This window comes from Hippichthys cyanospilos, chromosome 5 (genome assembly GCF_059441005.1).
Source record: "Hippichthys cyanospilos isolate Australia breed blue-spotted pipefish chromosome 5, RoL_Hcya_1.0, whole genome shotgun sequence".
In the NCBI taxonomy this organism is placed as follows: domain Eukaryota; kingdom Metazoa; phylum Chordata; class Actinopteri; order Syngnathiformes; family Syngnathidae; genus Hippichthys; species Hippichthys cyanospilos.
Genome location: NC_142373.1, coordinates 11,694,817 through 11,721,665, shown reverse-complemented (window position 1 = coordinate 11,721,665; position 26,849 = coordinate 11,694,817). Strand labels below are relative to the sequence as shown.

Below are 26,849 nucleotides of genomic sequence, written 5' to 3'. Positions count from 1 at the left end.
TTAGGTTCTTTTAATTCCTGTAACTATTTTTTTTCTTTCCCCTAGGAATGGTGTTTCTAGTCTAATTTTAGTTCCTGGTTCTGTAAAATAATGGGCGTAAGATAAGTATGAATGATAATTTTGGAGTCCCCACCAAAAATGTTTTATTTTCATAATTTTGCATTGAAAAGTATTTACAGTATTTTGGTGTTGACATTGTTATTTAGCGGTCTTGGCGTCGGGGGGACCACCGTCCCCGGTGTCCAGACTCTTGAGGAGGCGAAAGAGTCCGGCCGCTTCACGTATACGACTGAACTCGATGCAGAAGGCCTGGACCTCGATGAACAGGTCCTGAACGTTGATGATCTTGTTACGGATCAGTGACTGCAGGAAGACGCACACCAGACGAACCAAACGGTTCTGGACGACAGCAGGGGCTAAGTCAGTCCTATTTTTCACGAAGGAGAAGTGGTCTTAAATTGGGTCCTACCTGCATGTACTTGTCTTTGATCTGCTCACAGGTGGAGATGCAATTAGAGATGTAAAGGTGGATGAACTCTGGAGGTAAGTCCACAGCTGTGGTTAACCTGGGATGGTATGTCATTGACATTAAAAAAAAAAAAATAAATACCTAACTAGGAAAAATAATTGATTTAGCCCCGGTTAACACCTTGTAACAATACATTGCTCCATGTTCCTATTAATTTGCTCTTAATTTGAAACTAAAAATGACACGTTCTTGTCACAGCATTAAAACTTAAGAAATTAGATTAGCTGAAATTAGATGTAGCCTACGAACACACACATGAAGTAATGGCGCCCCCATAAGACGGTGTGTTTTTGTGCTGACCTGTTGACGACCTCCATGGAGTGCAGCGACATGTCCATGTTGACCAGCACGGAAAAGTACTCTGTAATCTGACTACTCTGCATCAGCTTGAGCAGCATCTCGATGGCCACCAGCGGGTTGTTCTCCACCAGGTCGGGGAGCTTGGCGGGGGTCAGGCCTATGTGGTACACCAGCTTGGGGTCCTTCTCCAGCTCCGCCAGCAACTACGAGATATGTCAAATAATTAGCATCTGCTTTATTGTTATAATGTTTCAACGTCAACTTTTTTTTTCTTTTTTACCTGTGACTGCTGCTGCGCAGAGAGTGGGCTCTTAAAGGCCTTAGCCATGACGCGCTTGATCTCCAGGCCGGTGCTGTTCTTGACGCACATGGAACGGTCCCAGTGCACGCGGTGGTCCGGCTCTGTTGGGTTGAGCCACGCCAGCTCATCTTCGCACGCGTGCAATGGAGGAGGGGGGCGGATCAGCTCGGGACGGAAGTGACCTGATAAAGGAGGAAAATTCATTGTTTTTTTTTTTATTAATAGGATAGCTGTATTTTACTAATATCAGGTTAGGCTCGAAGGATCACTGACTCTCCAGCGGCGGGCGTGGGCCGGTGACGAGCGACTCGATGATCTGATTGGCCACGGAGCTGTCGAATCCCGAGTTTGACGAGTCCGGGTCGGGGTCATTGAGGACGCTGGGGAAACTGGCCTTGCTTTGCGTGGGCAACTCGGACTGACGCTCTGCGGCAATAAAAACGCACATTAAAATTGTAAAAAGATTTTTGTCCCGGCATCTGCTTTTTCATACCCGCCAGGGCGAGCTGCAGGCCACTGATGTCGATGGACTGCGGCATGCCGCTGACGTCCATGCACGACACCTGCCTCGGCGTCTTCTTGAACAGATCTCGGGGCGGCGCCAACATCAGCTGCGACAGGAAGAACTTTTCGGGCTGCGTGATGGGCGGCAGGAAGCCTGGACGCGCACGAAATAAGTGAACAAACATCCCTAAAAATCCCTTAATATGTGCATAAATTGCCAATTAAAAAGTTTTCCAATAATTTTGGAATAGTTTCTTAAACATGTTTCTGGAGTTGACAAAAACATCAATTTTACATTTTATGAGCCCGTATTTTTTTGTGTCCCCAAAATTGGTTGAGCACACAGAAAAAAACGTAAACATTCATCGGTTAAAATCGCACGCTGTTCATACCTTTAAATCTTTTCCTTTTTTTCATACATGTCACGTTACCATTTGTATACTCTACTTGTGCTCATTGTTTTGAACACAAATTTTAAAGCGAAAGTGTCACCGGCTGGATAAAGAAAAAAAAAACGTGAGAAAAACGTTGTTTGAATTACAGCCGGGTTTCGACGATTATCAATAGCTACGTGCGTTTTGTCGGGCGCGCATGCGCATCTACTGACCTGAGAGCACCTTCTCGGGCTCCGGGTTGAGCAGGTGCGCGAACACGGCGGCGAACGGGTTGGCGGCCAGAGGCTCGGTTCGGTACATCTCCCAGAGAAGGTAGAGCGCGGTGAGCCGCTGCGGCGAGCTGGGCAGCAAGTCGGGCTGCTGCAGGAGCATGACGAGAACCGAGCCCGCCCGGAAGTGTTCCGCCTTGCCGAAGTAGTGGTGGAAATGCGTGGACAGGGTCTCGAACGTGTTGGTGCAAGCCTCCTCCGAGATGATGCTCAGTAGGTTGGACAGCTCTTTCGGCGCCAGCGTCATGGTGCTTTCAGTCTTTAGATATTGCACCGAACCTTTGGCATAGTTACAAGTACCAAATGCCTGGAAGTCGAGCTGGAGGCTCGTCCTAAGGAATGTGAACTAATTAGCTAGCTAGCTTGCTAGCAACGAGTTAGCTTAGCCTCGCTCACCAACAGAAAACATTGAAACCATGGTGAAAATAAAGAGTCCGCGTTTTGGTTCTCTTCTCCGAAGGACTCAGAACCCACCCACGAGTTTTAGTGATCCACACGAACTATTCCCGGCTAGAAGGCGCCTTGTTTAGAAGGAAAGAACGAGCGGCGAGGTCGCACTTTTGAATCGAGATTTGAACGTTTCACGAGGGGTGCATCATGGAAGGTGTAGTTTAATTTCGGCGGCGAATCACGAGTGGCTATTTTGAGAGGTGCATAATGGGAAGTGTAGTTTCAATCAATTAATTTATTTAAAGTACAATATTACCTTAGTTCATTATATCAGTAAACGAATACAATTAAAACACAATAGTAAAATAGTAAAAAATAATAGTAAAAAAAATAAAAACAACACAAAAACGAAACAGTAAAACATAAGAGGATGGTGATTAAAAAGTACAGGCTAAAGTGCCTTGAAATATTGACTAAAATAATGTTTTACGAAGGGATTTAAAAATTGCAGTGGAGGTAACGTTTAACGTGATTGGCCATTTTCTTGACAGGTGGGAAGTGTGCAGATGTGCTGTCACCAAACTTAATTGCAAAAAAACAAGGCTTCAAACAATGATTGTGCAATTCGGATTTATTGCCGTCAACATGAACCTAAAAAACAAAAAAAGCTAACATGAGATAGATAGCTTGATAGTGAAGACAGCCATTTTGTTTGTTGATCAGGGTTTGTAAAGCACATTAGATATAAAGCACACATTAAGATAGATAAAACATTTTAATAGGAAATATCACAATATATACTTTACATATTTATATTTTACACATTTAAAGTCTTGATGTTAGCGTAATAGTCAATAACCTCACACACACTACAAATCGAATCATTTAAAGGGCCCAAACAGCTTCAAAGCTGATACCAAAGCACAGAACAAGAGTATTAAATTAGAACATGTATACAATGAACGTATAGAAATGTAAACACGTTTAAGCAAAAGTAAACTTCGAGAGTGGACAAAATACCCATCAGGGTCCGCTTCACAACATCAATAAGACAAGGCTCAGGAGGCGTCCACTCTAAGTGCAAGGGCTTATGGGTTAAAGGGATATTTTACAAATTTAGCCATTTTTAGCAATAAAATGTTAATATTTAGTCTATAATTAATGTGATGATTAAGTTATGTACATTTAATTTATTTAAAAACACATTTGCTGTCACCTGAAAATGACATCACATCAAAGATCAGGTAACAGCCAGTCACGGCTCAGCTGGTGAATATCACATGCCCTAACTCAGAAAACAGGTGAGCAATGATTGGTTGTGAGCCTTGAACAGATGTGATGTCATTTTCAGTGGACAGCAAGTGGAAATTTTGAATTTGAAGGTGTTCATTGTTCAAGAAAAAAATGTTATCATATAAACTATGGGCAAACTATTGTCTTTTTAATGCCGAATAGCTTAACAAGTTTTGTATTCCTTTAAAAATAAATCAGTCGGTGTAGTGCATAATGGAGTCCACGTAGTTCCCAGGGAAAAGTCCAGTTGTAGCGTTCATGACGCCCTCGAACCAGCCGTCCTCGTTCTTCTTCAATACGTAGATAATGGCGCCCTCCTGGAAGGACAACTCATCCTCTTTGTCAGCCGTGTAGTCGTAGATGGCCACCACTAGGGGGGACAACATCATAATTTAGTCTTCAGACTGCTAAAATCCCACATCAGAGCCTGTATTGTTATTCCGCCTATGTCTGCCTCGGAAAAAATAAAAGGCGAGCGGAATTAATTGTAATTTGGTCATTTATCTTGATTTAGATCTCAGTTTCTGCCCCGTCTGTCTGTCTAGGATAAGACAGTAGCTGTGTCAAAATTTAAAGTCTGTTACCAGCTCTTAGTTTGATGTTGATTTAACTGTTTCACACTGCTAAAAAATGCGACGCTAACCCATAATAACCTTTCTCCAGGTAGTTCCTCGGGGCCCATGGAGGGTCTTCCTCCGCATACGGGTCGTTGTACTCCACCACAGCCGAGTCGTCCTCTCCCACCTGGGCGGCGTCGTTTTGAGGGGCCTGAGTGGACGCCGTCTCCTCGGGGGTCGGCCGGAGGGGGGGCGCCACATCCGAGACTGTGCAGGCCAGATAACGGAAGGTTAGCGAGTGCATCATCGTTCGATGAGAAAGACGTGTGACATGCACTCACTGGATTCCTGAAGGCGAGCCACGAAGCCCATGAGAGGGAGTTGAGGAGTGAACTGAAGGAGGGAGGGCGGCGGAGAGGCTGCAAAGAAACAGAGGAGAAGTGCTAATCTTTTTTTTTTTTTGCTTTCGTGTCACACTATTGATGCACATGCGGTATAATCTTGCCATAATCTTATTTTCCCAGAACGTACCCGGGCTTTGGCCATTGTAGTAGGGCCCACCGTTGACCTGGTTGCTCTGATTGCTCTGCATGCTGATTGGCTGTCCGGTGACGGAGGGTGGGCGGCGGTAAGGCAGGGAGCCGCCCACCTGCGGCGTCTGCTGGCGGGGCTGAGGGCGGTTCATGCTGAAGAACTGAGGTACCACCCCACCTGATGCCGCACACACACACACACACACACACACACACACACACACACACACACACACACGTTTGAGTCAACTAGATATAATGTTTTTGGGTGAAAGTGTCAATGCTCAATATAAAAATATAGAAACATGGAATGGATTTGAATGATGGAGGATGATGTGGAATGATATGGAACAATATTGAAAGAACAAATAATATGGAATGATTTGTAATGCTATTGAAAGAAGTAGAATAATATAGAAAGGTGTTGAATGACATGGAATGATAATGACTAACATTGAATGATGTGGAATGTATTGAATGATTTGTAAGGATGCACAATTGTATTGGTAAGAAATGTGCAATTACATGGAATGATCGGAATGGTACTGAAAGGAAAGTAACAATGTGGAATGATACAGAATGATATGGGATATTGAATAATATGGAATGTATTGAATCATTCTGAATGGTATTGATGAACAATGTGAAATTATATGGCATGAGATGGAATGACGTTGAAAGAAATGGGATGATGTGGAATGACATTTGAATGAATGAATGTTTGGTAAGAAAGAATTTCTGCAGTGTTTAAAATTGTTTCCATTATGAACCGTCTGAATTTAACATTTAGAATTTTGAAGGAGGATCTGTTTTGTTGAATGTGCTTTAAATGGCCAAAATTTTTGAAATGTGATGAACTCGGATTCCTGTGAACTACATGGATGTGGAAGCTGCGCCAAACCAGACAGGAAGTAGAAACTCACCGTCCTTGGGTGATGAGGAGTGAGGGGAGGGAGGTGGTGGTGGTTGGATGGAGGACGTGCCGGGGATCACGTTGGGCTTGGACATAGGGGACGAGGGGGCATGCGGCGGGACCACCGGCGGCAAGGTGAGGGTGGCGGAGGAGGAAGAAGACGACGAGAAGGAGGAAGAGGAAGTTGGAGAAGAGTTGGGGGCGCTAGAGGAAGAACTAGCGGGTCCGGCGTTTGGGGAAACTTCAGGGTGAACATCAGGAAGATTCAGTCAGCAAAGGAGTAAACTTTTTCTTTGGCTTTTTGGGTGAAATGAATCCTTAGTTGATATCAGTTGCTACTGATGAGTTAACCTATCAGTGGAGGTTTTTTATGGAGGATCCTTTGTTTTTTATTGAAAAACACCGTTTTTGTTTTTCTCCTTTTGTTGAAACTCTCTAAGACGCCACAAGATGGCACTAAAAGCACATCTCAAGACGAAACGAAATGATGATGAAAGAGCGATAAATAAATGATAGTAACTTGAATATAATTACACCTACTAGGGATAGTCTTATTTTCAGCTTGGCCAATTATCATCCAGAATGTCATATATTGGTGCTGATTATTGGTCAGGCTGATTATCTGTGGCAATATTTGAGTATGGGCATATTGGAGGGGCCCACTTGGTGAAAACGCAAATTTTACTGAGAGGTTAAAAAAAAAAAGGATCCTACCAAAAGCGATGTCATTTTTCTTGCTATTTTCTACAAAATTAGCTCTTTTGAAGCAGTATTACGCTGTGAAAGTTTGTTTTGCGTTTTTCTTTGTTCATTTTGAAATTTTGATAACTTGATTTACTGTAGTGAAATTTTTCAGACAAGCTGTGGACCACAGGAGCTCCCTGAACTTTTTGTCTGAATATCACGTAAAAGATGTAATGTCTTTAAAAAAATGTATACAGTGCGCAAATGTGAAGAGTTAGTCAATAAACATGCTTCAACACAGTTAAAAGTTGAAGTATTTTCATTTATATGCCAACATGTTCGCTCTTACTCTAAGAATTGACATTGATAAACTTTCAGGCATATATTCTTTATCCTCCATGAATAATGACTCATAATAAATTCCTTGCGTGTTACCTGGGAAGACAGCGGGCGGGGATGGCGTTGCCACGGGGATGGGCCCGCTGCCACTGTTCTCTCTACTGCTGCTTCGGCTGCTGCTGTTGGGGTGGCTTCCACCGCTACTGCCACTTTAAAGAGACATTAAAAAAAAATAATTAGAAACATTCGAAGAACGTTGAAAGAAGCATACGGTGGTGGGACAGACAGAGAAATGTTAGCAACAAGCGGAAGAAACAGCAAAGGAATGTGAGCATTAGATTAGATGACAGCAGGGGCGTGGCCATGTGGCCAAGCGTTGCGATTGGATAAAGAAGCAGATGAGGGACTCCCAGGTGGCGGCGGTGGCCATGTGGTCGAGGCTGACCTGTACGTGCGTGGGCGGTAGTTGTGGATCTCTGTGATGGGGCCGCAAGCGTAGTGGTTGGGGACCACCGGAGGCCGCACAGGCTCCAGGGTCCTGTAGGGGGAGCTCTTCCTGGATGTGCACATGCAGGTAACGTTTGGACTAGAAAAGACGCCTCCTTACTATAGCTTGACTCAACTCAAATTTGGCATTCTGCTCCTATCATCAGCTTTTCTTCTCTGGTAGAGGATGCCATAATAAGAATAAGAGTTGAAGTGGAGAAAATGACATTATTTTTCATTCTGATTTAAAAATAAAACACGTTTGATTGAGTGAGAAAAAAAAGGAGCAACTTCATGTGGGTGACCTACATGCCGGAGAAGAGAGACAAGGAAAAACAAGCTTTCATAACGCATGATGTCATTCCTCCCAATGCTGCGAGTGTGTTCGTGTGGGTGTGATGTCATTGCCTGCGTGCCGAGTCAAATGTGTAATCATTTGGCCTCAGGATACACACACACATTTGTTTTGTTTGAATCATTAACACAGACTTGAAATTGTAACTTCAACCCTAACCCCGTCTTGAAAACTTAATTTAAGACCTTTAAAAAGATATGAGAATGTGTGCGCTACTAGAAGGATGCTAGTGCCCGATGAAAAATTTTAAAACAACCTTAAATATTATAGTTGAAGCAATTTTTCATTCTCATATAAACATAAAGTCCCCATTTGCTCTTATAAATGTGTGTGTCTGTTGTGTTGTTATTAAATTGTGAGTACTATACCTAGGAAAGGGGAGCAAAAACATTTCAAGTTCATCCAAAATGGCAGCAGATGATTCAAGATGGCGTCACATACCCAAAGATGCTGCGTCCCATCCTGGGAGGGCTGGGGGGTTTCTGGCTGGGGGGGCTGGACCCCTTTGTGTTTTCCTGCCCATTTACCTGTGGAAACCAGTTTGGAGCGTTTGATATGTAATTGAAATCTAATCTTTTGAAAGCCTAATTGCCCCCCATCCTCCTATTTTTTTTAAAACCTACCCCTAGCTTGAAACCCTAATTCAAGCTTGCATGCCAATATTTGACATCCTTACCGTACTGTAGTTTAAAACCATTATGCTAACTTGAAACCCAAACTGTAAATCTTGACTTTTTTTTTTAAACCATAACCATTTTTTTTAAACCCTAACTGATTTACTTACCTTCAACCTCAGCAACCACTTAACATGTCAATGAAAGCAAGAAAACAAAACAAAAAAACGAGGCAGCTGTCAGCATCACATCATCGGCGCAAAGGAAGTCATGTGACAAAATCGGTCGGTCAGTCGGTCGCACCTTGACGCCGTGCCCAATATCATCCAGCACGCCAAAGTCTACCGGCTTGCGAATGTAGCGCAGTGGCCTCTCCGGATTGGACGGGGCCACGATCTTGTGAGCGCGGCTCGCGTTCTTATTGGCTGTTAGGATGCCGATCTCTCGCCTCGCCACTTTCTCCTTGTGGATGTCCACCGTCTGCGGAACAGGACAATAACAAGATGGGGGCATGTTACAACTGTCTACTAAATAGTGCTGACCCATGTTGACGACTGTCATATTTGTGACACTTATTTAGGATGCAGCTATGGAGTTATTGTATGAATTATATAAAGCTGATGTATGTCGATGTCAGCGTAATTAAGTCATTTTCTTTAGAGCCCTGAATTGGCAATCGAACGCGATTTCAGAACAAAATCGCGTTGTTTATATTGGAAGTCGGGAGCGATCGTTGCAGAACAAAGGCTGCTGCGACAATTTCAAAATAAAAGCATATCAAGGCATTCATGTCTATATATTATCGAGTAAACTTAAGTTTATATGGAAGTTGCCCTTCTTACGGCAGTTTTATTGTATAAGCGGGTATCTGGGGCGGGTATCTGTTAAAATCCCACATAGTGACTTCACTTTTTTGCAAAGCACACTTTTGGGGATCGAAGTACAAACTGTAGTTAAGACTTGCATTTTTTTGCACAAATGTAGCATTAGGGGGGGGGTTATAGAAATCGTGCAGGTTTTTGCCGCAGATTTGGAACCGCACTGCCTTTTTAAGAAGAACAATTAAGAATGATAACTTTTATGCGTCCAAAGTTGTGTTTTAAAGAGTGGATTGCACACAACTGTCCTTTTTAAATGTGCTATAATGGTTCGTTTCAGATCCATCCAGCCTTCATTATCACTTGGCTGTGATGTGCCAATAACGAGACGCCGTCGGTCTTCTTTCAGGCTTGTCAGAAGCATCGCTCTGTGTGTGTGTGTGTGTGTGTGTGTGTGTGTGTGTGCGTGTAGAGAGTGGCAGCTGTTGTGTAGGCGAGCGTCGTGCGCAGGCAGTGACGCCGGCTCGCACAAAGATGAGCTTATCTACTGTCAGCATTCATTTACATGAATGCATAATAAGCCAAGCTGCTTGAAGACAGTTAGTTTGAACAACATTAAATTAAACACACACACAGTCATAATTTTATGTTAAAATGATAGTTTCCCCTCCTAAATCTTTTCTTCCATCCTTCCTTAAAGGAATATGTTATTTATTTAGCAATTTGCAGTGTTATGAAGTTAATATTTTGACAATAATTAATTTGATGAAAAAAATATTGTTGATGTGCAATCAATACCCTTAAAACCTATTTTTTCCACTCGCCATTGGCTGAAATTGATATCATATGTGCTCAAGTCTCAGGTTAACCACCAATCATGGCTCACATGTTCTCCGGGTTTGGTCATGTGACGTTCGCTGCGATTGTGCTTACCTGAACCCTGCAAGGGGAAAATGTGTGCTATCGCTGCCATTGATAGCGGTAGATGACATAAATCCATTGTAATGAATGAGTTAATTCTATCTGAAAAATTATATTTGCATCAAATTAGAGGTGCAATGAATAATTGAACCGATGGAAAAATTGTTAAACAAATGCTCCGAATTTAAGATTCTCTGCCCGATTTCTGCAGTTTTACGTTAAGACTGATCATAAATGAGTATAAATTACCGTTTTGCGTTGTTTTGCACACAATTTATTTTCGATCGGTCAAAATGGTATTTGTCCAGAATGAATGAAAACAACAAGATTATATTTTTACACCATTTTGCCCAGTTGAATTATGAATAAGTTGTGATGTTTTTCGTGAACGGCCGACCTGTGCAATGTGGTTGACTGAGCTCTCCATGCAGCGCAGCTGAGACGTCTGGATGTCGAGCAACTGCAGCATGTTGTTGGCCAGAGTGTTGATGAGGTAAGCCACGCTGGCCACGGATTGCGTGGCGTAGCTCTTGGTCTCTTCCAGGGCTCCTTGCTTGTCCAATGCCTGGGCAGGGTGATAGAGTAATCACACAAAAAGTAGGTCAAAGGTCAAATTCTTAATTATAACTATGCCTAAAATGGTAGTCATCGATAACGGCTTTGATTTGATCACAATCGAAACACATATGGCAGATAGCAAGCTAGCAGGATATTGCTAATGTAGCAGTTTGACGTTCAGTTTTCAAATGGCATTTTCTCATTTGCTTGCATTGATGCATAACATTGTACATAAACGCTAAAAATCGTCCTCAAGTAACTAACTTAAGCTCGAAAGCTAGCAGGTGATGTTAATGTAGCAGTTTACGTCTTCACATAATTCAAATTGTGTTAAAGATCACCCACATATTTGAAATAATTACCTTTTGAATCCAATTGGCTAGCATAAGTCAGCTACCCCCGCAAAGCTACGTCCCTCACTCATTGCCCCTTCTTGAGACGTGCTAATATAGCATCTGTGTCACTGTATTTATTTTGTGTAAACTTGGCGCTTACATGAAAATGATGCATGTAATGTGCGTCTCTCTGTGTGTGTAAGCAGGACAAATGCAATGTAGGTCAGCGCAAACTCATTCATGCCAGAGGTTGACAAGAAACACACTGACACACACATTTCTACCCGGGGATGCATTGAGGCTGTATTATTGGAATACTGTACAACTAAACAAGGTTTCTGTGAGGTGTAAAACACAATATGAAGAAATATATAAATGGACACCCATAATACTGTAAAGCAACCGCAAATTAAGTCGGACGGAAAAGATAATTAAAAAAGATGATTAAAAATCCTTAAAGGCCGATAAACATTCAAATTATGTTTTCCATGAACAAAAAGGGGCAATGAGAGCAGACAAAAAAGACACAAAATATAATTAGTGAATAGTTGAATCCGCAGTAACTGAACTGTGAGTGTACAGGGGTTGAGTGAAGGTATGTGGGTTTTTTTTTCTGAGACAAGAAAAAAAACTTTCTTCAGCAAAGTAATGATTAAATTGAAATAATTTTAAACTTATTTTCAGTTCAGGAATAGTAAAGTGTTTTATCACACATTATTGAAAAAAAAAAACCTGTCATATTAGCCCACGAATACTCATAACTGACATCAGTGCAAGTCAAGGCGAAAAACAAAATGTACAGCTTTAGGTACCACTGTACACAATACTGTTTTCATAAATTTGTTTTAAAAAGTTGGATGAAGGAAAAAAAAGATTTTGTAGTCTCACTATGTTGCTGATTTGAACCTATCGCGGCCGCGTGAAACGGGGGTTAGGTGAAAACTTGGCCCCGGCTGGAGATACGCCCACTTCCACACTAAACGCTAATACACGGGGCTCACTTTGCCGAGAAGCGCCTACCTGGACATAGTTGTTCTCGCAATACTCCGCGACCCTCTCCAGGTTGGGGAAACTGTCTAGAAGAGCCTTTCTCCCCGCGGGGATCTCCTCCTCGAGAAGCATTTGAAGCTCCGCCATCTTTACATGTTTGCCTTGCTTGCATCCACAGCCCAAGCTCAGCGTGCTGATGCGTTCACGTATTCTGGGATATAGCGAGAGTGTCACGCGAACAGCGCTTTTGAAAGCGGTGACAGATGACATTTTTACGTAAAAAAAAGTTGATTATTTAACAACAGGGCAATCATACATGATTTGAACATTTGGAGGCTAATTAGCCTGCGGTTTAGTTTTTATTTTTGAGAGATTTTGTCATGCAAAATTAACAGTCAGCAGTTGTACTCAACGGTCTTAAAAGCACCCGGTTACAACTCCCACTTGTGATTCATTCATTTTTTTTTCTGTTTCGTGCGTTTCATCTACATCTTTGCAAATACTGTATGATCATATTAATTTGTAATACTGCACAATTGCTATTCTTACTATGCATTATATTTTTAATAGAATGCCATTAAAAAACAACAAATATAAAAAAAAATATTGGCAGTATTACGTCAAAAATAGTGATTAAAACCTAATTTAATTTGCCTACACTGACTAGTATTTGTAAATTATTGCACGTTAACTGCAGTTTACTCACTGCAGTGCCACCTCATGCATAAAAGGAGTAAAAGCATGGCATAACAATACAGCCTATCAGGGTTACAGTATGTACTTTGTTTATTTCTTAAAATCACAAGGGACATTTTATTAAAAAATAAATATGGTACAGTTATAAATACTAGACATTTTTACACAATATTTCAGGCTGGGATATCCAAGTTCTCGTCACCTCTGGGATAGCTCTCGACTTCCATGGACATCAAGAATTCTGCAAAGAATAAAGTATATCATTATAGAAAAAAACATCACATTAATAACCATTATTCAAACGTTGACACGTGGTCCAAATTGGTCCCAAAAGATTTGCTTCCAACCAAAATTGACAACTTCCTGTTCAATTTTGAACATAGGTCCTTTAAGCCTTTTTCGTGTGTCCCATGAAACATGTCAACCAAAGTCCGCATTACCCTAACTGGTGTCAAGGACAGGTTATTTTTATTAGTTTTCAAATGATATGACAAAATGCCGCCCACTTGACGCTACCTTCTGTGTAGTCAATGTCTGGCCGTGTGGAGATGACGGCCCAGGCCAGACCCACCAGTAGCGCCACCACTAGGTTGACCACGATCCACGGTCGCAAGATCTGCTCCTCAGAACCAGGAGGCCTGGAGGAATATTTATTATTAGTATAGTGGATGCTCCGAAATGCTATTTTTTAAATTTCTCACCACAGAGTCTCATTTGCAGTGGGATAGAGGTGAATGCGATCGCTGGTCATCTGCTGACTGAGGGACAGGATTAATGCGATGAAGTACACTGAAAAGACCACAGAATAACAAAATTCAACAGCGATGCTGAGTTGATGTCACCCCAATTAAATAAAAAATCTGCTATTTAGCCAGATTTTCTAAAGTCGATTACATTCTTTTCAAAAAATGCCATTTTTAGCCACGCATTAACTCAATTGTATCATTGATGTGTTCGTCTTACAGAAGGAAGCGAGCGCAGCGGGATCCAACGTGATGAAGCCCCTCAGAGCCATGGAGGCCTTTGCCAGGTTGACCCTGAGCGCCGAAAAAGAAAATCCACCATCAAATAAGCGCTGACATGCCGGCAAACGGTAAGTGGCGGGCGTACCGGTCGAAGGCAGAAACGGTGCTGATGGCGAGCAGCAGGTAGAGCAGCGATTGGGCGCTGTAGGCCAGAGAGTGATACTGCTGCAGGAGGTTGGCCAACGTAGACATGTGCTCACCTGCCAGCATGTACACCACGCTCACGTTCCACACCGCGTAGCCTGACAGGAAGCCGTGGCAGAACAGGCCCAGAACCCTGTGACGGAAAGCGTGCAACGACGCCACACGTAAAAGTAATAATAATGTCCAACGATATGAAATAGAACATAGATAAAGATAAGATAAAGACACTCTACTCTACCAAACAAAAGCGGTTACCACCAAACAATAGTCCTGGCTTTACTCTGCTCTACTATGTTGGTACCAACGGTTTTGCGGTTCTCAAAAAAGCAGTCTTTTTCCTTTGATTTTATCGACTCTAATCAACAGAAGTCCAATTTCCACCAAGAAATCCACTCGGCACTATTGGATGCTAATCTACCCCACAAAAACCCAGTTTCCACTGAGAAATCCACTGAGGTTGCTGAGTACAACACCAATCCCTCTCGTGTAATATTGCTTGATTGTTTTAATCAGTAGATGAAATAAAGTAAACAAGAATTAATCATGCAAACAAAAATATCTTTTCATTCCCAAAATATTCAATATTGACAGCGCGAGTTGATATCGGTACTGATTATCATTAGTCAAGAGGGCCCGTAGCTGACCGTATTTGTGAAAGACATGTAAGACCTGAAGCTGCTGTGGACCTTGACGGCTATGTCTCTGGTGGTCCAAGTCAACTGTCTGGGCTCCAAGTAGTCGTCCGGCTGATCGGGATGTCGGAACTGCTCCACTCGCTCAGCCTGAAAACGCCCTGTGCGCAAGAGTACCTTGTTTTTTTTTAAATGAACAAATTAAGTGATTTGAAATGGATTAAAATAGGCGTTTAAGCATCCTCGTGCTTACATTACGAATGTCACATGACCAAACCCCAAAAAATCAAGTCAGCCATGTTTTAGCCACTCAAAAAAACATCAACAAAACATTTTTAAAAGCAAATGGGTTTAAACTGGCCCGTGTGATAATGTATACCATGAATTTATTGGTCCGGCTTACTTGGGAATAGATTTTCCTCCATATATTTATTGTGACATTTGTTAATATCTGTTGTTGGGTTTTGCGCACGTCTTGCAAATGCAGTGCGAACCTTGGACTTAATTTGTCCTTTTTACTGCGCATAGTATTTTAGTATTGCGAGTTCCTGCGACCCAACAGTTTTCAGAGGTCAAATAAAGCACTGTAACCCATTAAAAAAAAAAAAAAAAAATACTTGTCGATGGGACTGAATGAGTCTGTAAAAAACATAGTGTAACACAACACAGAATCATTTAGTTTTTTTTAGCTTACTATTTCTCTCCACAAAGACTCTGCCGACCGGTTGGCTGTTTCCTTGCGGGGCGGAAAACAAGGCATGCTGCGGAATTGGCGAAGGGGCGTCCGCCACAATGTCGTCATCTTCGGCTCCGAGGTAGTTGCCCTGATGCTCCGTGGGTTTGTTTTTTCTACGCGAAACGATACAACCTCGATGACTTTATCTAATAATAAAGCAAGAAATGCGTTTAGCTGAATGCTAACCTCTTCTTTTTAGTCCGTCTGGTCACAGCTACCATTGCTTCCTCCTCGTCCACCGCGGCCTCATCGGTCTTCCCGTTCGGCGTGTCCACATGCTCCACCTGCTGATCTAGAGCCACAATAGAATACACATTTGAGCCCCCCCCCCCCAAAAAAAAATTTTTTATGTATTATTGCCTAAAACACCACTGGACATCTATATTATCCCATCAAAAAATAATACATGTAGTACAATATGACAATGGTTGCCCTCAAAATGTCATGTCCACAAAGTGTATCACCTAAAAGCTAACAGACTGACCAATAGTCGGTGTCCTCTTCTTTTTCTTCCTCTTCTGAGGCGCTGCCGTATCAATCAAGTCAGGTGTTGCAGCTTCCCTATTCTGATTGGTCAATTCTTCATTCGCAGTCTCTACACAACCCACTTGAGAAACAAAGCCAATGACGTCATCATGATGTCAATCAAAGTGAATTTCTTTTCCCCTTGTAGTACGCAAAGCATAGTAGTAGTACCAATAGGGCCAATCGTAACTGACTCGCCTTCACCATCACCATCGCCGACTTCCTTCTTGGACTTCTTCTTCCTGCCCTTGACTGTTGGCATGGTGACCAGTCTGCCAATCAGTGATTGAGGTCAGTCAATTAGCGCTAAACGTTAGCTGTGATTGGATTAGGCTGCCGGAGTACCTGCGGCTAAGCAAACTTCAAGAGGGTCAAACATGCTTTTAAACAAACAAACTTTTCCAACAGAAAAAGTCATGCTAACATGCTAACAAACATGTGGGAATGTAGACATTATCTTTTAGCTCAGCTTGCATCTTGAGCCACTATTAACTGAGCTGCGACAATGTTTTTATGAGTACCACAACTAATATGCTACACATTTCTATTGCTAGTACTTGTACTATGCTACACATAGTACCACTGGCAGTACTATGCCACTTGTAACAATACAGGTATTCATACTACTACTCCCACTTTAATTACCATGCTATATGTTTCGATACTATTATGCTATTCTTGTTACCACTGGTCCCAATTTGTTTGACACACCCTTGTTCTATGATTAGTACTAGTATTACTACTGGTACACCTACTCCTATGCTACATGTATTACTAATGGTATCCTACGGTACGTGTACTACTAGTGGCAATTACCACAACACACATTACAACTGTATACTACATGTACTACAAATTATACTAGAATGAAACCAAGAACTACTGGTGCTATTTCCAGTATGATACATGTACTACCAGTGCTATTGCTACTGTGCTACACATTTTACAACTAGTATGTTATGACTTGTAGTATTACTACTGGTACTGCTACTTTGCAACATGTGTTACTACCAGTACTAGTACTTATGTACTCTCAATACATACAAATAAAAATCACCGTTTCCTAGAAAGGTTCAAGCTAAAAGCACTTACCCGTCCGAGCTGAGGTCAGCTCGTCTTCACGATGGCGACATGGACGCCGACGTGACAGGTGGATGTGCGCTGAGCCTCTGGGGTTTGAGCCTTTGTGATGATGTCATTAGCAAAGCAGCCATCCACGCTAATCTGACCGGCAGGAGGTGAATGATCCATCCCTGAGTCAAAACTGTCACCGTCCAAAGATTTTTATTAACAGGACAAATTACTCTGGATTATTGATTAAAGAGGAAACACATACAACTACTATACTAACCTTTGGAAGTGCAATGTTTTTTTGGGGAAAAAAAAAAACACAAAAGGTGCTCAACAAAAATGTCAGCATCTTGTATTAAGACTAATCACACTAATTTTGTGCACAACACAAGTTATTTGGTCACAGGAGTGCAACATTACTCCGAGCAAACTTTGCTTCTGGGATGCTACATAACCTCATGAAAATGACATATTTGTCCGAAAAATGTTGTCACAGAAATGTAATATTTTACCATCCACAAAAAAAAAAACACTACATTTGCTCACAAAAAGGCTACAGCAGTAATCCTGTTAGCTGTGATTAGCTCAGTGTGGCAGATTAGCAGAGAGGGAGAGCGAGGAGTTGTTAGTTATGTAGGTTGCTTAATCAATTAGCATGCCTGCATTTTACATATAGCCTGCAGGGTGTGCTAACTGCTCATTATTGCTAATAGTATATTTGAAATTAGCAGTTAGCATGCAGATTTGCTAGTCCTGTGAGGCTAGTTCAATTTTATCATCCAGCTAGTCCTGGACTCGGGTCCAGCTGACGGGTATCCAGTTTGCGTCGTCCTGCGCCCGCTGGACAGCGGCGTGTAGCTTAGCACAGGTGTTGCTCAGCTGCTCGTTGACTAACGCCTCGTCAAACAAATGTTTGTATTTGTGCTCCATCTGCCGAGACGACTCCACCAGGTCCACAAGGTCCTGCTTCTGTAGTAGAAACACAGCTGTGCTTAGCTCGCTAAATGTGTAGGTCGGAAGGTGGGTCACATGCTAGCAGAAGCTAGGTGAGGTAAGTCTTGCTAACTAGGGTATGTAGCAAAAACTTTCGGTTGTCAAATTTACAGTTACAAGGTAGTGAACCAGGTCAGTTATTTGGTCAATACTCAAGCTAGGTTGTTAGCTTGATACCATAGGTGGTTTGATACATATTAGTTAGACAGGATGGTAGCTCGATAGCTAGGTGTATTAGTAAGTAAGAAGTTAGATGTATAAGAAGATTGGTCGCTTGCTAGCAGTAGCTAGGTGAGGTACTTTTTTTGCTGTACTTAGGTATGTAGCTAGCTAGTTAGGGTACGTAGCTAAACATTACAGTTCTCAAGTTCTTCATTCTCATGAATTTGTTGGTAAATACTCAAGCTGGTTGTTAGCTTCATACCATAGGTGGTTTGATAGATAATTAGGTAGATAGGACTGTAGCTAGCTAGCTAGCTAGCTAGCTACGTGTGCCAGTAGTTAAGTCATATGTGCAAGAAGGTAGGTTGTTAGCTACTATATGTACTGTAAATATGTGTACTGCTCATGCTTACAGTGACATTCCTATTATGCCGGTAACTGCAAATCATTCTGGCATTTCTTCTGGTTTGAGCTAGTTTCTCCAAGCTGGAAGCTTTGATGAAAATCACATACGGCTTGTATGTTCTGGTCCTCAGAGGAGGAATGTTCTAAAACATGACAAGATACTTTGTAAAACACTTTTATATGTTAATAAGAGTACCCTGACTGTGCTACATGTATTCCTACATGTGGTTCGATGTCAATAATGCACATATGTCCCCGTTTGATGACCTCATTGATGGCGTCGATGCTGGTCCCGTATTTGTGGCCCTTATACTCGCCGTGTTCCACAAACCTGCACACACACGGAATAATTTGTGTGTGAAAAATGTCAAAGCCAAAGAGATGCTCACCTGTGGCTGCACGCCATATATGCGAAGAGCTCTTTGTTGACAAAGTGGTACTCTCTGCCATTCTGCTCACACGCTTTGATTGGTCGGGTGGTGTCTGTGGCAGCCAATCACAACAAACACTTCTCAGTCACTCAGAATATGTGTTCATGTGTAGTGGTATCGGCGATACTCAAGGAGGCCCTGCCGTACGTGGTATAGGCCCCTCATATGTGTCAGGGTTGAGTTTGATGAGGGACTGTCTCAGCTCATTAGTGCCTACTCCTGATGCCCCTGATGAAGATAATGACCCCATTATACCAGGGAAGTCTATGCAGATATTATAGTTGAGGGTATGGTGCAGAGTGATGGTCATCTCACCTACAAGGATGATGAGTCTGTAGCGCTCCTGCGGGGGTCTTTGGTAGAGGACCACTTCCTCGTAGGGCGTGGCCACGGTGGGGCAAGAGGCAGTGATGCTAGTGCAGGATTGACGCCTCCTCTTAGATAGCGACCTCTTCAAGAGACAGAAACTACGACGGAAACCCGCTGGGGACATAATGAGATTAATTTTCTGACATTTTCATGTATTTTTTTTAAATATTAACATATTTAATTTCTGCTGGAAGTAAGCACAATGAAAATCACCATATTTAATTTAGAACATACTTACCGAAGTAGAGTCCATCAGGAAAATCTGCTGAATCCGACTCTGCAAATATAGGACATATATCACGCTGCCTTACATCATTAGACCGACCTGACACATTAAGTTAACTAACTAGAACCAACCCATTAACTCAGACTTCCAAATACTGAAGAAACTTAATGAATATATTTACAAATAATTGACTGACATACATGACTGATTGCCCGGCTAGATAAGTGACTGTGATTATATTACGAACCAACCAACAAGCAACTAACTAACTCACTCACTCACTCACTCACTCACTCACTCACTCACTCACTCCCAAAGACATATGCTTCTCAATCGTGTGTGTGTTTGTGTTTTCACAAAATCAGGCTTATGAAAAAATCAATCGAAATAAACGATATTGATATATTCCAGTGCTACAATGAATTCTCTTGAAAATCACATGCAAAAATAATTTAAATTAATCTGAATGTCTGGACTCTTAAGAAAAATGAAAAATATGTATTTGGGATTGAATGAGTTCATGAACAAACCACTGACTAACCAACTGACTGACGAAGTTAGTGAAGACTTACCTACCAAAATGTGTTTCTTCTTGATCTGGTGGATAAAGAAAAGCCATTGTGTTTACTTTGAAGTAAACATTTACAGAATAATAGTGAATGTTTTATATTCGTGCATATGAAATATACAGAATGTTGCATAGAGTATTACCTGAAGCGCAATTGTCTTGATTTTCCTCCTCTGAAAGACAAAGCATTCATTGTACAAAGAAACATTCACTGTACAAAATCATGTAGTTTACACTAGTTGACACAATGGCTAAGTTCACACTGCAGAGCTTAAAGGTCAATTCCCGATTTTTTGAAAAATCCCTATTTTTTCGTGGTCGTTCACATTTCCACATATATTTGACCGGTATGTGACACGTGTGTGAACTCAAAATGGCCCCAAACTGTCATTAAGACGCAGAGTACACCATGACGTAACATACAGCGGGCGCACTAAACGTTCTTGTTTTCGGAAGTTCCACAATGGACGTCTGAATGGCTGTCGTACCGGAGCCACAATATTTTCAATCTGTTCCATTTAAGGTGCAAGGGAGGAGAAAAAGTGTGGCATTTGCCCATTGCATTTTGTGCCGTGACAGCAACGTCCCCCCCTTACACGTTAGAGACACACACACACATAATATACACTTTGTCCTGGTCTGCTATTGTTGTTTTGTGTTTTCCACGCTGCTTCTGCCTTTTCAAGTGCAGAATTGTGATGTTTGTCGCTTATTTGTTATGTGAAATTCGGACAAATGCACCCTGGCTGTTCAGACTGATGGCACATGTCAAAAGATACGTATCGGATTTAGTACCCCATACCCAAGTGGTCTGGGTCACATTTGAAAAAATCGGATGCGATGCTCACACCGCCATCAAAAGATCAAATACATGTTCGATAGGAGCAAAAAAAACATCGGAATTGGATCCCTCCAGGCTACAGTGTGAACTACCAAACGTATAGTCAGCGTCAAAATATTGGGCAACAGCTCCACGTTTGATCAGATGGTCCTCACCTTCTCTGCTGACTCTACCGCCGCTTTCATCTTGATCATTATCTTCCTTACACTCCTTATGATCCTGCTGCTCTTTCTGCTTACTGATGACATCATCATAAACGAGACATCACGAATCAATACATGAGCTAATAGAATATGCATTATCCCATATAACATGTCACAATTTGTGTTGGTTGGTTAAGATATGGATGTAATCAGGCAGTTATTTCAGCTAAATATGAAGGTAGGTAGTTTGTTCAAAGTTCTTAGGTCGGCATGTCATCGCTGGTTTGTTAGTTAGTTAGTTGTGACGGGTAACCTCTTCAAGGTGGCAGCAGATGGAATCAATCCAGCGAAGGAGGCTGAGCTGGTCATTTTCCTGGCTTGCCACCACCGTCCATCTGACTGGTCCAAGACTTCCAGAATGTCCCCTTTGCTGAAGATAACCCCTACGTCAGGACATGGTATGGACGGGTCCTGCAGGGGGCGGTAGTCCACCATGGCCCTCATGTAAACCTAGCACAGGAGATGAAGATATTCAGAATGCATCTCCCACATGGGGATTTTGGAATAAATGCTGAAGGTTCCTCACTGGTTTGTTGATGCTACTCAGCTGAGTAGCATTTGGAACTACTTTGAATAGGATGGTGCCCTCAGACCTCATCTGACCACACACATATTGGAGAAATATGATTTGAGTAACATGAATAATTTGAGACTCATAAGGAACAGGTGGCATGAGAAACATGGATTGATGCATCCTGGCAGACCAACCAGAATCTCGATGACCTGCTCTGGCTCCAAACCCACCAACGGCTGCCCGTCCACCTCCACCAGAAGATCTCCAGGATGGAGAAGACCTGACGCACACATACCAAGATCTTGTTATTGCAGATGTGAACCATTGTGTCACATACAAACATACGCACCGCTGCGGTCCGCAAGTCCTCCACGAATCACCCTGGCGATAAAGATCTCGCCTGTTTCCTTATCTTTCCTTATGGTGGCACCCTGACATAAACACACAGAGTGAGGACAAATGTCCATGCTTCTCTCCACAACAAGGTTCAGTCACGTCCTGACCAGAGGTTGTTCATTCTTAGCCAGACAAACGATCCTCATGACCTCCTCATCTTCAGGAAGCCCATCAGGGATCGGTGCCAAGACAGGTCCAAAGTCTGCCTGAGCTACGGCGTCGTGACAGGACAACAAGGCCTGACACCAGGAGGAGACAGTTAGGTTGGGCTTACGGATCTAGTGGGCGACTAGATGGAGGACCTTCATGTGTGGAGAGCTCAGGAGGATCTGAAGCTCTATGGCCTCCACGGAAGGAGTCTGGACAGTATGCAGCACGCCCTGGACCTCAACATCAACGTCAGTTATTCAGCCCATTAGTCAAGTAGTCAAACGGTTTAGCCACATTTAAATAGCTAGTTAGTTGGTTAGCGAGTTGGAGTAATTTTTGGTGACAACCTCGCGCGAAAGTCCCGAGGCTTGAGTCAGGAAAGGGCGGGGCCAAAGTTGCTTGAACGTCAACAGGCATTCGTAAATCTGGTGATGGAGAAAACAGGAAGTGATGTCGCAACATGACAGCCATTCCAATCAATCTTGGAGTTGTACCTGTAGCAGGCCACGCAACCATGGAGCGCTCAGGAGTTCATGGAGAAGATGAGCGCCGATGGCGTTTCTACTAACTGCCTCTCTGAGATCCTCCACTACTATGGACAGCACGTCCATGACGCCTATAGACAACATTGGTAGTTTTAGTAGTTGGTTCAAACCCTCAGGGCAGAGTCTATTTTTTTTTTTTTTGTCTGAAACACGAAAAGAACTTAAAACGGCTGCTACAATTCAAACATGGCAGACGTTTTTTTTCAGGCATGCCTTATTATGTGGGTCTCAGGATGGACATAGTGTTGTCGTGAAGACCACACAACCAAGACAGACACTACAGCCAGGCGATAAATCAAATAAATTCAATGAATTCATCATTTTAAAAATCAAAGATTTGAAAATGAGCGAAATAGTGGAATTGTGATATTGCAAAGGTGGTACAATACTGAGCAGTAGAAGGTTATTATTTTGTCTATAATTAAAACTACCATATATTATAAGGCTCCAAGATAAATGAAAACTGTCTGTTCGTGTGGTTACTACCGTTCTCCTCGCTGTGCGTCATGATGATGTGCTCTGTCATGATCAGCGAGCGCTGAAAAACAAATAATCCATTTTTATTGCTCCAAAATTGTGGAATTTCTACCTCCGCGTAGAAGTATTGTTTGTCCACTAGAGGGCGTCAGAGAGCTAAACAAACACAAATAGAGTTGAGCTTCCGGGGTCTAAATGTGGACCCATGCCAGCTTTAGCTTTCTTTAGCCTTATTCCAAGAAGTCACTAAGTTAACCTTTTAAGATTCTCCATTTAATTTAGAAAAAAGTTCGTATATATCATCTTCTATAATATACACTGTAGGAAAATACATCTTTACTACAAACACCATTATTAATTAAATGAGGCCCTTAATATTTATCCATTTAATACGAGTAGCTTTGACTAGAAAACGAAAGGAAATGAACACCTAAGCAAATATTTTGAGTTGATATGAAAATTATAAACATTCTAAAAATGAACATTGTACAATTAAAAAATGATTACACGTATCAAAACATTATTTAAAGTCAATTTTATCCCTTTTTTAGTCAAAGATTCAAATCTCCTACTATTAAATGGATAACTATTAAGGGTGGCATTTAATATATATTTACTCTATACCAAGCATAGTCAATTTGAATTAGTAATATTGCTTGTAATCTGTTGCTTCATTTTAATTGTTTACTGAACTGTGATGTTTATTTCTTACAGCATATAGTATATATTTATATATTACAATATATATTATATGGCTGCATTCAGTCATTACTCAGGTCTAATTAAGGTAGGAAAAAATTGCAAAGAAAACAACAAAAATCCCCCCCCCCCCAAAAAAAAATGAAAACCTATTTTTTGTGTTGTACCCCATGTACAGTATTGAAATATGTTGAAAGTATGTATGTCATTGTAAATTCCACATTTACAGCACTTGCATGTCCCTTAATTTTTTGTAAAATGTAAATACATCAACGTAGCCTCTCACACTGAGCCGTACCATAAAAATCGAGTCATCATTTCACTGAATTGATTCAAATCAAGTTTATCCACTTTAAAATGAACCATCCTTGACATATGAATTGAAAAAATATTATTTTGAAAGTGAACGATTCTGATTAATCTTACTCGTATGTGTTCAGTATTTTTATGGTCAAATTGCTCAAGATAAACATGATAATCAAAAGAATCTATCGTCAAGTGAACAGTCGTTGCATAAAATAAAGAGAAAAGGCACTTTCGTGCAAACCATCATTTAAAACTACAATGAGCGTTGGCTATTTGAGCTCCAAAGTAGAGTGGATGTCACGTGACGCGAAGAAAAGTTTCAACTCACCTCATGGTCGTCTCGCTGGAGACTTATGCTGATGTTTGCTGTTTGAATGCCAGAGTTGCTTAAAACAGACGCTAATCCTAAAGCTTTTAAACTCTCGCACACGCGCTAACACGCACATACACTTTGTAATGATAAGCATGAACCACTAGAGGGCGGTGTATTTTTTTTAACTCCGGGTGCAGCATCCTTGATAACTCGTGGTTACGTACAGTATATTGTGCTTAAACAAATGAGCAAAACGAACACCTTTTCAAATGATTAAAACAATCAAAAACTGTTTTAATGAAAGACACAAAAATAGATATTTAAAGTTTGAAATGTGACGTCCATTTTGGCTCAAGTTGAAGCACTTGACCACCCGGCAACATTCAGTTTTTATGTTTATTATTTATTTAGTTAACGAGTGCACAAGGGAAATAAGCGTGAACACTAAGGGATATACATACCGTATATAATAAGAGACGCACGCAGGCCAGCGGCACCAAGCTAATTTGACATTACGACTTTATTACAAATGCGTCACGTGATGCATCCAAGCTGACTACGTAGGAAAGTCTTGAGATCGTTTATTTGTGTGTGCAAGTGAGTGAGCGAGACAGATAAGGCAGCAAGAGTTCGCCTAATTTATAAACATAAAATCCTCCATGTATTTCTAGTATTTTTAACTGTTAACGTGTCCCTGATAATGTGTCATAAAGGCTAGTTTGGGTGCAGACCAACAGGGGGCACTGTGGCTCTAGATGGATAAAACATGTTTTTTTTTTCAAAAGTAACTGAACTAAACTGAAAATGCTAATCTAATAGATACAATGCATGCAATATATATCTATATATCTATATCTATATTTTTTTATAAAAAATTTTAAAATTATATAATTGAATTTACTAACTAAAATACATTTCTATAAGCATATATTTTAGAACATTTAAAATGAAAAAGCAACAAAGTAACAATTGCATGGAGAAAGTTAAATTAAAAGAAGGAAAGTTAAATAAATAAAGCCGTGAATACCAATGTAACACAGGTAAAAAAAAAAAAACATTTTTACTCCCTACATGAATTATAATATTGCATCTTTCATTTTATTTAAAAAAAAAAAATCATAACTCGGATGACCAGCGCTTTGATTTGGAAATGATGGTCCCATGTGTGTACACGCACACACACACGCACGCACACACACACACACACACACACCTGATCAATGCTAATGGAGTCTTTCCTGCCTGGTAACAAGAAATACCCTGTGTGTGTGTGTTGCATGTGTGTATGTCATGACAAGCATGCTAATGGCACACTTACACGCATGTTAGGACACGCAGCATTTACGCAAGGCGCTAATGGCTAACTTACATGCGCGTGTCACGTAAAGGCCATGTTGGACCAGACCCGGCAGCTGTCACTCATCCGTCTAAAAGAATCCATACAGTCAATAGCGATAACAGGGTTGTGCTTCTTTAAAGAACTTTTACTGTGAAAGGAACCATGGGAGATATTTAACACTTGACTCAAACTATGGCCGGTTTTGAAAGGGAGGATTGATGGCGGGAAGACGAGGAGATAGGCAGGATGAAGGACGGACGCAGGCAAAGAAGGAAGAATGAAAAAAGGAAATTGGAGGAAGCAGGCTCAGTGTAATGAAGTGACTGCGCTTGTTCCCTGGGGGAGGTCATGGAAGCTTCCCAGCGAGGACATAAAACATACTGAAAGTCCATCCAGAGTTTCCTTCAACTTTAGCACTTGAGCTCTTCTTTTACGGCTCTTTCGCCCTCTTCCTCTCAACTTCATTCCATCTTTCCTCACCATCCTATTTTTTTCCCTTCTCTCCTCATCCCCCCCTTTCTCTCTTTCCTCCCCCTCAGCGGGGTTATTGATGACCTGGTGTTCTCTGCGGCAGACAAGAAACAGAAAACCTCTGCAAACTGCTTCTCCAGCCCTCAGGCTGGTGACCAGCTGTGTGTGTGTGTGTGTGTGTGTGTTCTTCTGATCTAATATAGCCCTTTTCCAGCATATATTGTATTTAATTGTCTTTTTTTTTTTAAAGAATTACCCTACAAGAAATATCTTTACATTTGCAAAATATACAGTAAAATTCCTCTATAACAAAACCTGCATGTGCAAAAAGACCCCCCAGTGTGAAAAAATCCAGCCTTTCCCTTTTTTTTTACTTCCGTATACAAGGAAAAATCCCACTCTTGCGAAATACGATTATGGCCATTATAGATGCTTTAAAATGGCTAATTTATGCTAACCTTGTATCAAATGGCACCTTGTTGCCACTGATTACCAGCTACTCCAACGTTAGGCAAGATTAGCACTAGA

At 41.5% G+C, this 26,849-nt stretch overlaps 4 protein-coding genes and 1 long non-coding RNA gene across 13 annotated transcripts; 1 reads left to right on the top strand and 4 right to left on the bottom strand.

The window, feature by feature from the left end:
* Window positions 1–126: 126 nt before the first annotated feature.
* cnot11 (CCR4-NOT transcription complex, subunit 11) lies at window positions 127–2,889 on the bottom strand. The gene is made up of 7 exons (XM_088414450.1): window positions 2,242–2,889; window positions 1,624–1,788; window positions 1,404–1,556; window positions 1,110–1,312; window positions 830–1,032; window positions 470–566; window positions 127–399 (listed from the first exon to the last, which is right to left on the bottom strand). Exons 1-7 carry the CDS (start codon window positions 2,543–2,545, stop codon window positions 199–201), a joined length of 1,326 nt encoding a protein of 441 aa, XP_088270576.1. The 5' UTR covers window positions 2,546–2,889; the 3' UTR covers window positions 127–198.
* LOC148423520 (uncharacterized) lies at window positions 2,272–6,962 on the top strand. Its single transcript, XR_015865561.1, has 3 exons — window positions 2,272–2,515; window positions 4,649–4,978; window positions 5,063–6,962. It is a non-coding gene; the product is annotated as an uncharacterized LOC148423520 (long non-coding RNA).
* On the bottom strand, window positions 3,302–12,282 carry LOC148423519 (abl interactor 2-like). Of its 7 annotated transcripts, none has more exons than XM_088414443.1 (12): window positions 12,115–12,282; window positions 10,599–10,766; window positions 8,766–8,942; window positions 8,633–8,650; window positions 8,290–8,375; window positions 7,453–7,563; window positions 7,104–7,216; window positions 5,995–6,225; window positions 5,070–5,249; window positions 4,880–4,957; window positions 4,635–4,805; window positions 3,302–4,351 (listed from the first exon to the last, which is right to left on the bottom strand). In XM_088414443.1, exons 1-12 carry the CDS (start codon window positions 12,229–12,231, stop codon window positions 4,176–4,178), a joined length of 1,626 nt encoding a protein of 541 aa, XP_088270569.1. In that variant the 5' UTR covers window positions 12,232–12,282; the 3' UTR covers window positions 3,302–4,175. The 7 variants fall into 7 exon arrangements, with proteins under 7 accessions (XP_088270569.1, XP_088270573.1, XP_088270571.1 ...); XM_088414446.1 differs by having other exon boundaries at window positions 4,170–4,351; window positions 4,625–4,805; XM_088414447.1 differs by lacking the exon at window positions 5,995–6,225.
* Window positions 12,283–12,846: 564 nt separating this feature from the next.
* Window positions 12,847–16,924, bottom strand: tmem237a (transmembrane protein 237a). 2 transcript variants are annotated; one of them, XM_088414903.1, is made up of 10 exons: window positions 16,014–16,924; window positions 15,802–15,924; window positions 15,504–15,609; window positions 15,276–15,430; window positions 14,619–14,742; window positions 13,891–14,082; window positions 13,744–13,817; window positions 13,482–13,569; window positions 13,297–13,418; window positions 12,847–13,021 (listed from the first exon to the last, which is right to left on the bottom strand). In XM_088414903.1, exons 1-10 carry the CDS (start codon window positions 16,102–16,104, stop codon window positions 12,954–12,956), a joined length of 1,143 nt encoding a protein of 380 aa, XP_088271029.1. In that variant the 5' UTR covers window positions 16,105–16,924; the 3' UTR covers window positions 12,847–12,953. The 2 variants fall into 2 exon arrangements, with proteins under 2 accessions (XP_088271029.1, XP_088271030.1); XM_088414904.1 differs by having other exon boundaries at window positions 16,041–16,924.
* A 16-nt stretch (window positions 16,925–16,940) lies between these two features.
* On the bottom strand, window positions 16,941–24,608 carry LOC148423517 (MAGUK p55 subfamily member 4-like). 2 transcript variants are annotated; one of them, XM_088414901.1, is made up of 21 exons: window positions 24,527–24,608; window positions 23,203–23,254; window positions 22,666–22,787; window positions 22,519–22,596; window positions 22,324–22,407; window positions 22,129–22,260; window positions 21,975–22,056; window positions 21,820–21,905; window positions 21,638–21,709; window positions 21,365–21,561; window positions 21,064–21,146; window positions 20,211–20,240; window positions 20,076–20,096; window positions 19,512–19,550; window positions 19,220–19,387; window positions 19,052–19,132; window positions 18,863–18,956; window positions 18,696–18,804; window positions 18,482–18,616; window positions 17,194–17,882; window positions 16,941–17,106 (listed from the first exon to the last, which is right to left on the bottom strand). In XM_088414901.1, exons 2-20 carry the CDS (start codon window positions 23,240–23,242, stop codon window positions 17,697–17,699), a joined length of 1,839 nt encoding a protein of 612 aa, XP_088271027.1. In that variant the 5' UTR covers window positions 23,243–23,254; window positions 24,527–24,608; the 3' UTR covers window positions 16,941–17,106; window positions 17,194–17,696. The 2 variants fall into 2 exon arrangements, with proteins under 2 accessions (XP_088271027.1, XP_088271028.1); XM_088414902.1 differs by having other exon boundaries at window positions 22,324–22,401.
* Window positions 24,609–26,849: the final 2,241 nt, after the last annotated feature.

What these genes read in the sequence shown, in the direction of transcription:
- cnot11 (XM_088414450.1), bottom strand. Translation starts at nt 2,545, where the DNA reads ATGACGCTGGCGCCGAAAGAGCTGTCCAACCTACTGAGCATCATCTCG. An exon ending in CCTGCAGCTCGCCCTGGCGG is followed by an intron (nt 1,557 to 1,623) that starts GTATGAAAAAGC and finishes TTATTGCCGCAG; the next exon opens with AGCGTCAGTCCGAGTTGCCC. An exon ending in TCAAAGACAAGTACATGCAG is followed by an intron (nt 400 to 469) that starts GTAGGACCCAAT and finishes GCTGTCGTCCAG; the next exon opens with AACCGTTTGGTTCGTCTGGT.
- LOC148423519 (XM_088414443.1), bottom strand. Translation starts at nt 12,231, where the DNA reads ATGGCGGAGCTTCAAATGCTTCTCGAGGAGGAGATCCCCGCGGGGAGA. An exon ending in ATGGGACGCAGCATCTTTGG is followed by an intron (nt 7,564 to 8,289) that starts GTATGTGACGCC and finishes GTGCACATCCAG; the next exon opens with GAAGAGCTCCCCCTACAGGA. An exon ending in TACCGCCCACGCACGTACAG is followed by an intron (nt 7,217 to 7,452) that starts GTCAGCCTCGAC and finishes GTCTCTTTAAAG; the next exon opens with TGGCAGTAGCGGTGGAAGCC.
- tmem237a (XM_088414903.1), bottom strand. Translation starts at nt 16,104, where the DNA reads ATGCCAACAGTCAAGGGCAGGAAGAAGAAGTCCAAGAAGGAAGTCGGC. An exon ending in AGTCTTTGTGGAGAGAAATA is followed by an intron (nt 14,743 to 15,275) that starts GTAAGCTAAAAA and finishes TCTTGCGCACAG; the next exon opens with GGCGTTTTCAGGCTGAGCGA. An exon ending in ACTGCAAATGAGACTCTGTG is followed by an intron (nt 13,419 to 13,481) that starts GTGAGAAATTTA and finishes ATATTCCTCCAG; the next exon opens with GCCTCCTGGTTCTGAGGAGC.
- LOC148423517 (XM_088414901.1), bottom strand. Translation starts at nt 23,242, where the DNA reads ATGACAGAGCACATCATCATGACGCACAGCGAGGAGAACG. An exon ending in GACGCACAGCGAGGAGAACG is followed by an intron (nt 22,788 to 23,202) that starts GTAGTAACCACA and finishes TGTTGTCTATAG; the next exon opens with GCGTCATGGACGTGCTGTCC. An exon ending in TCAAGACAATTGCGCTTCAG is followed by an intron (nt 20,097 to 20,210) that starts GTAATACTCTAT and finishes TTTATCCACCAG; the next exon opens with ATCAAGAAGAAACACATTTT.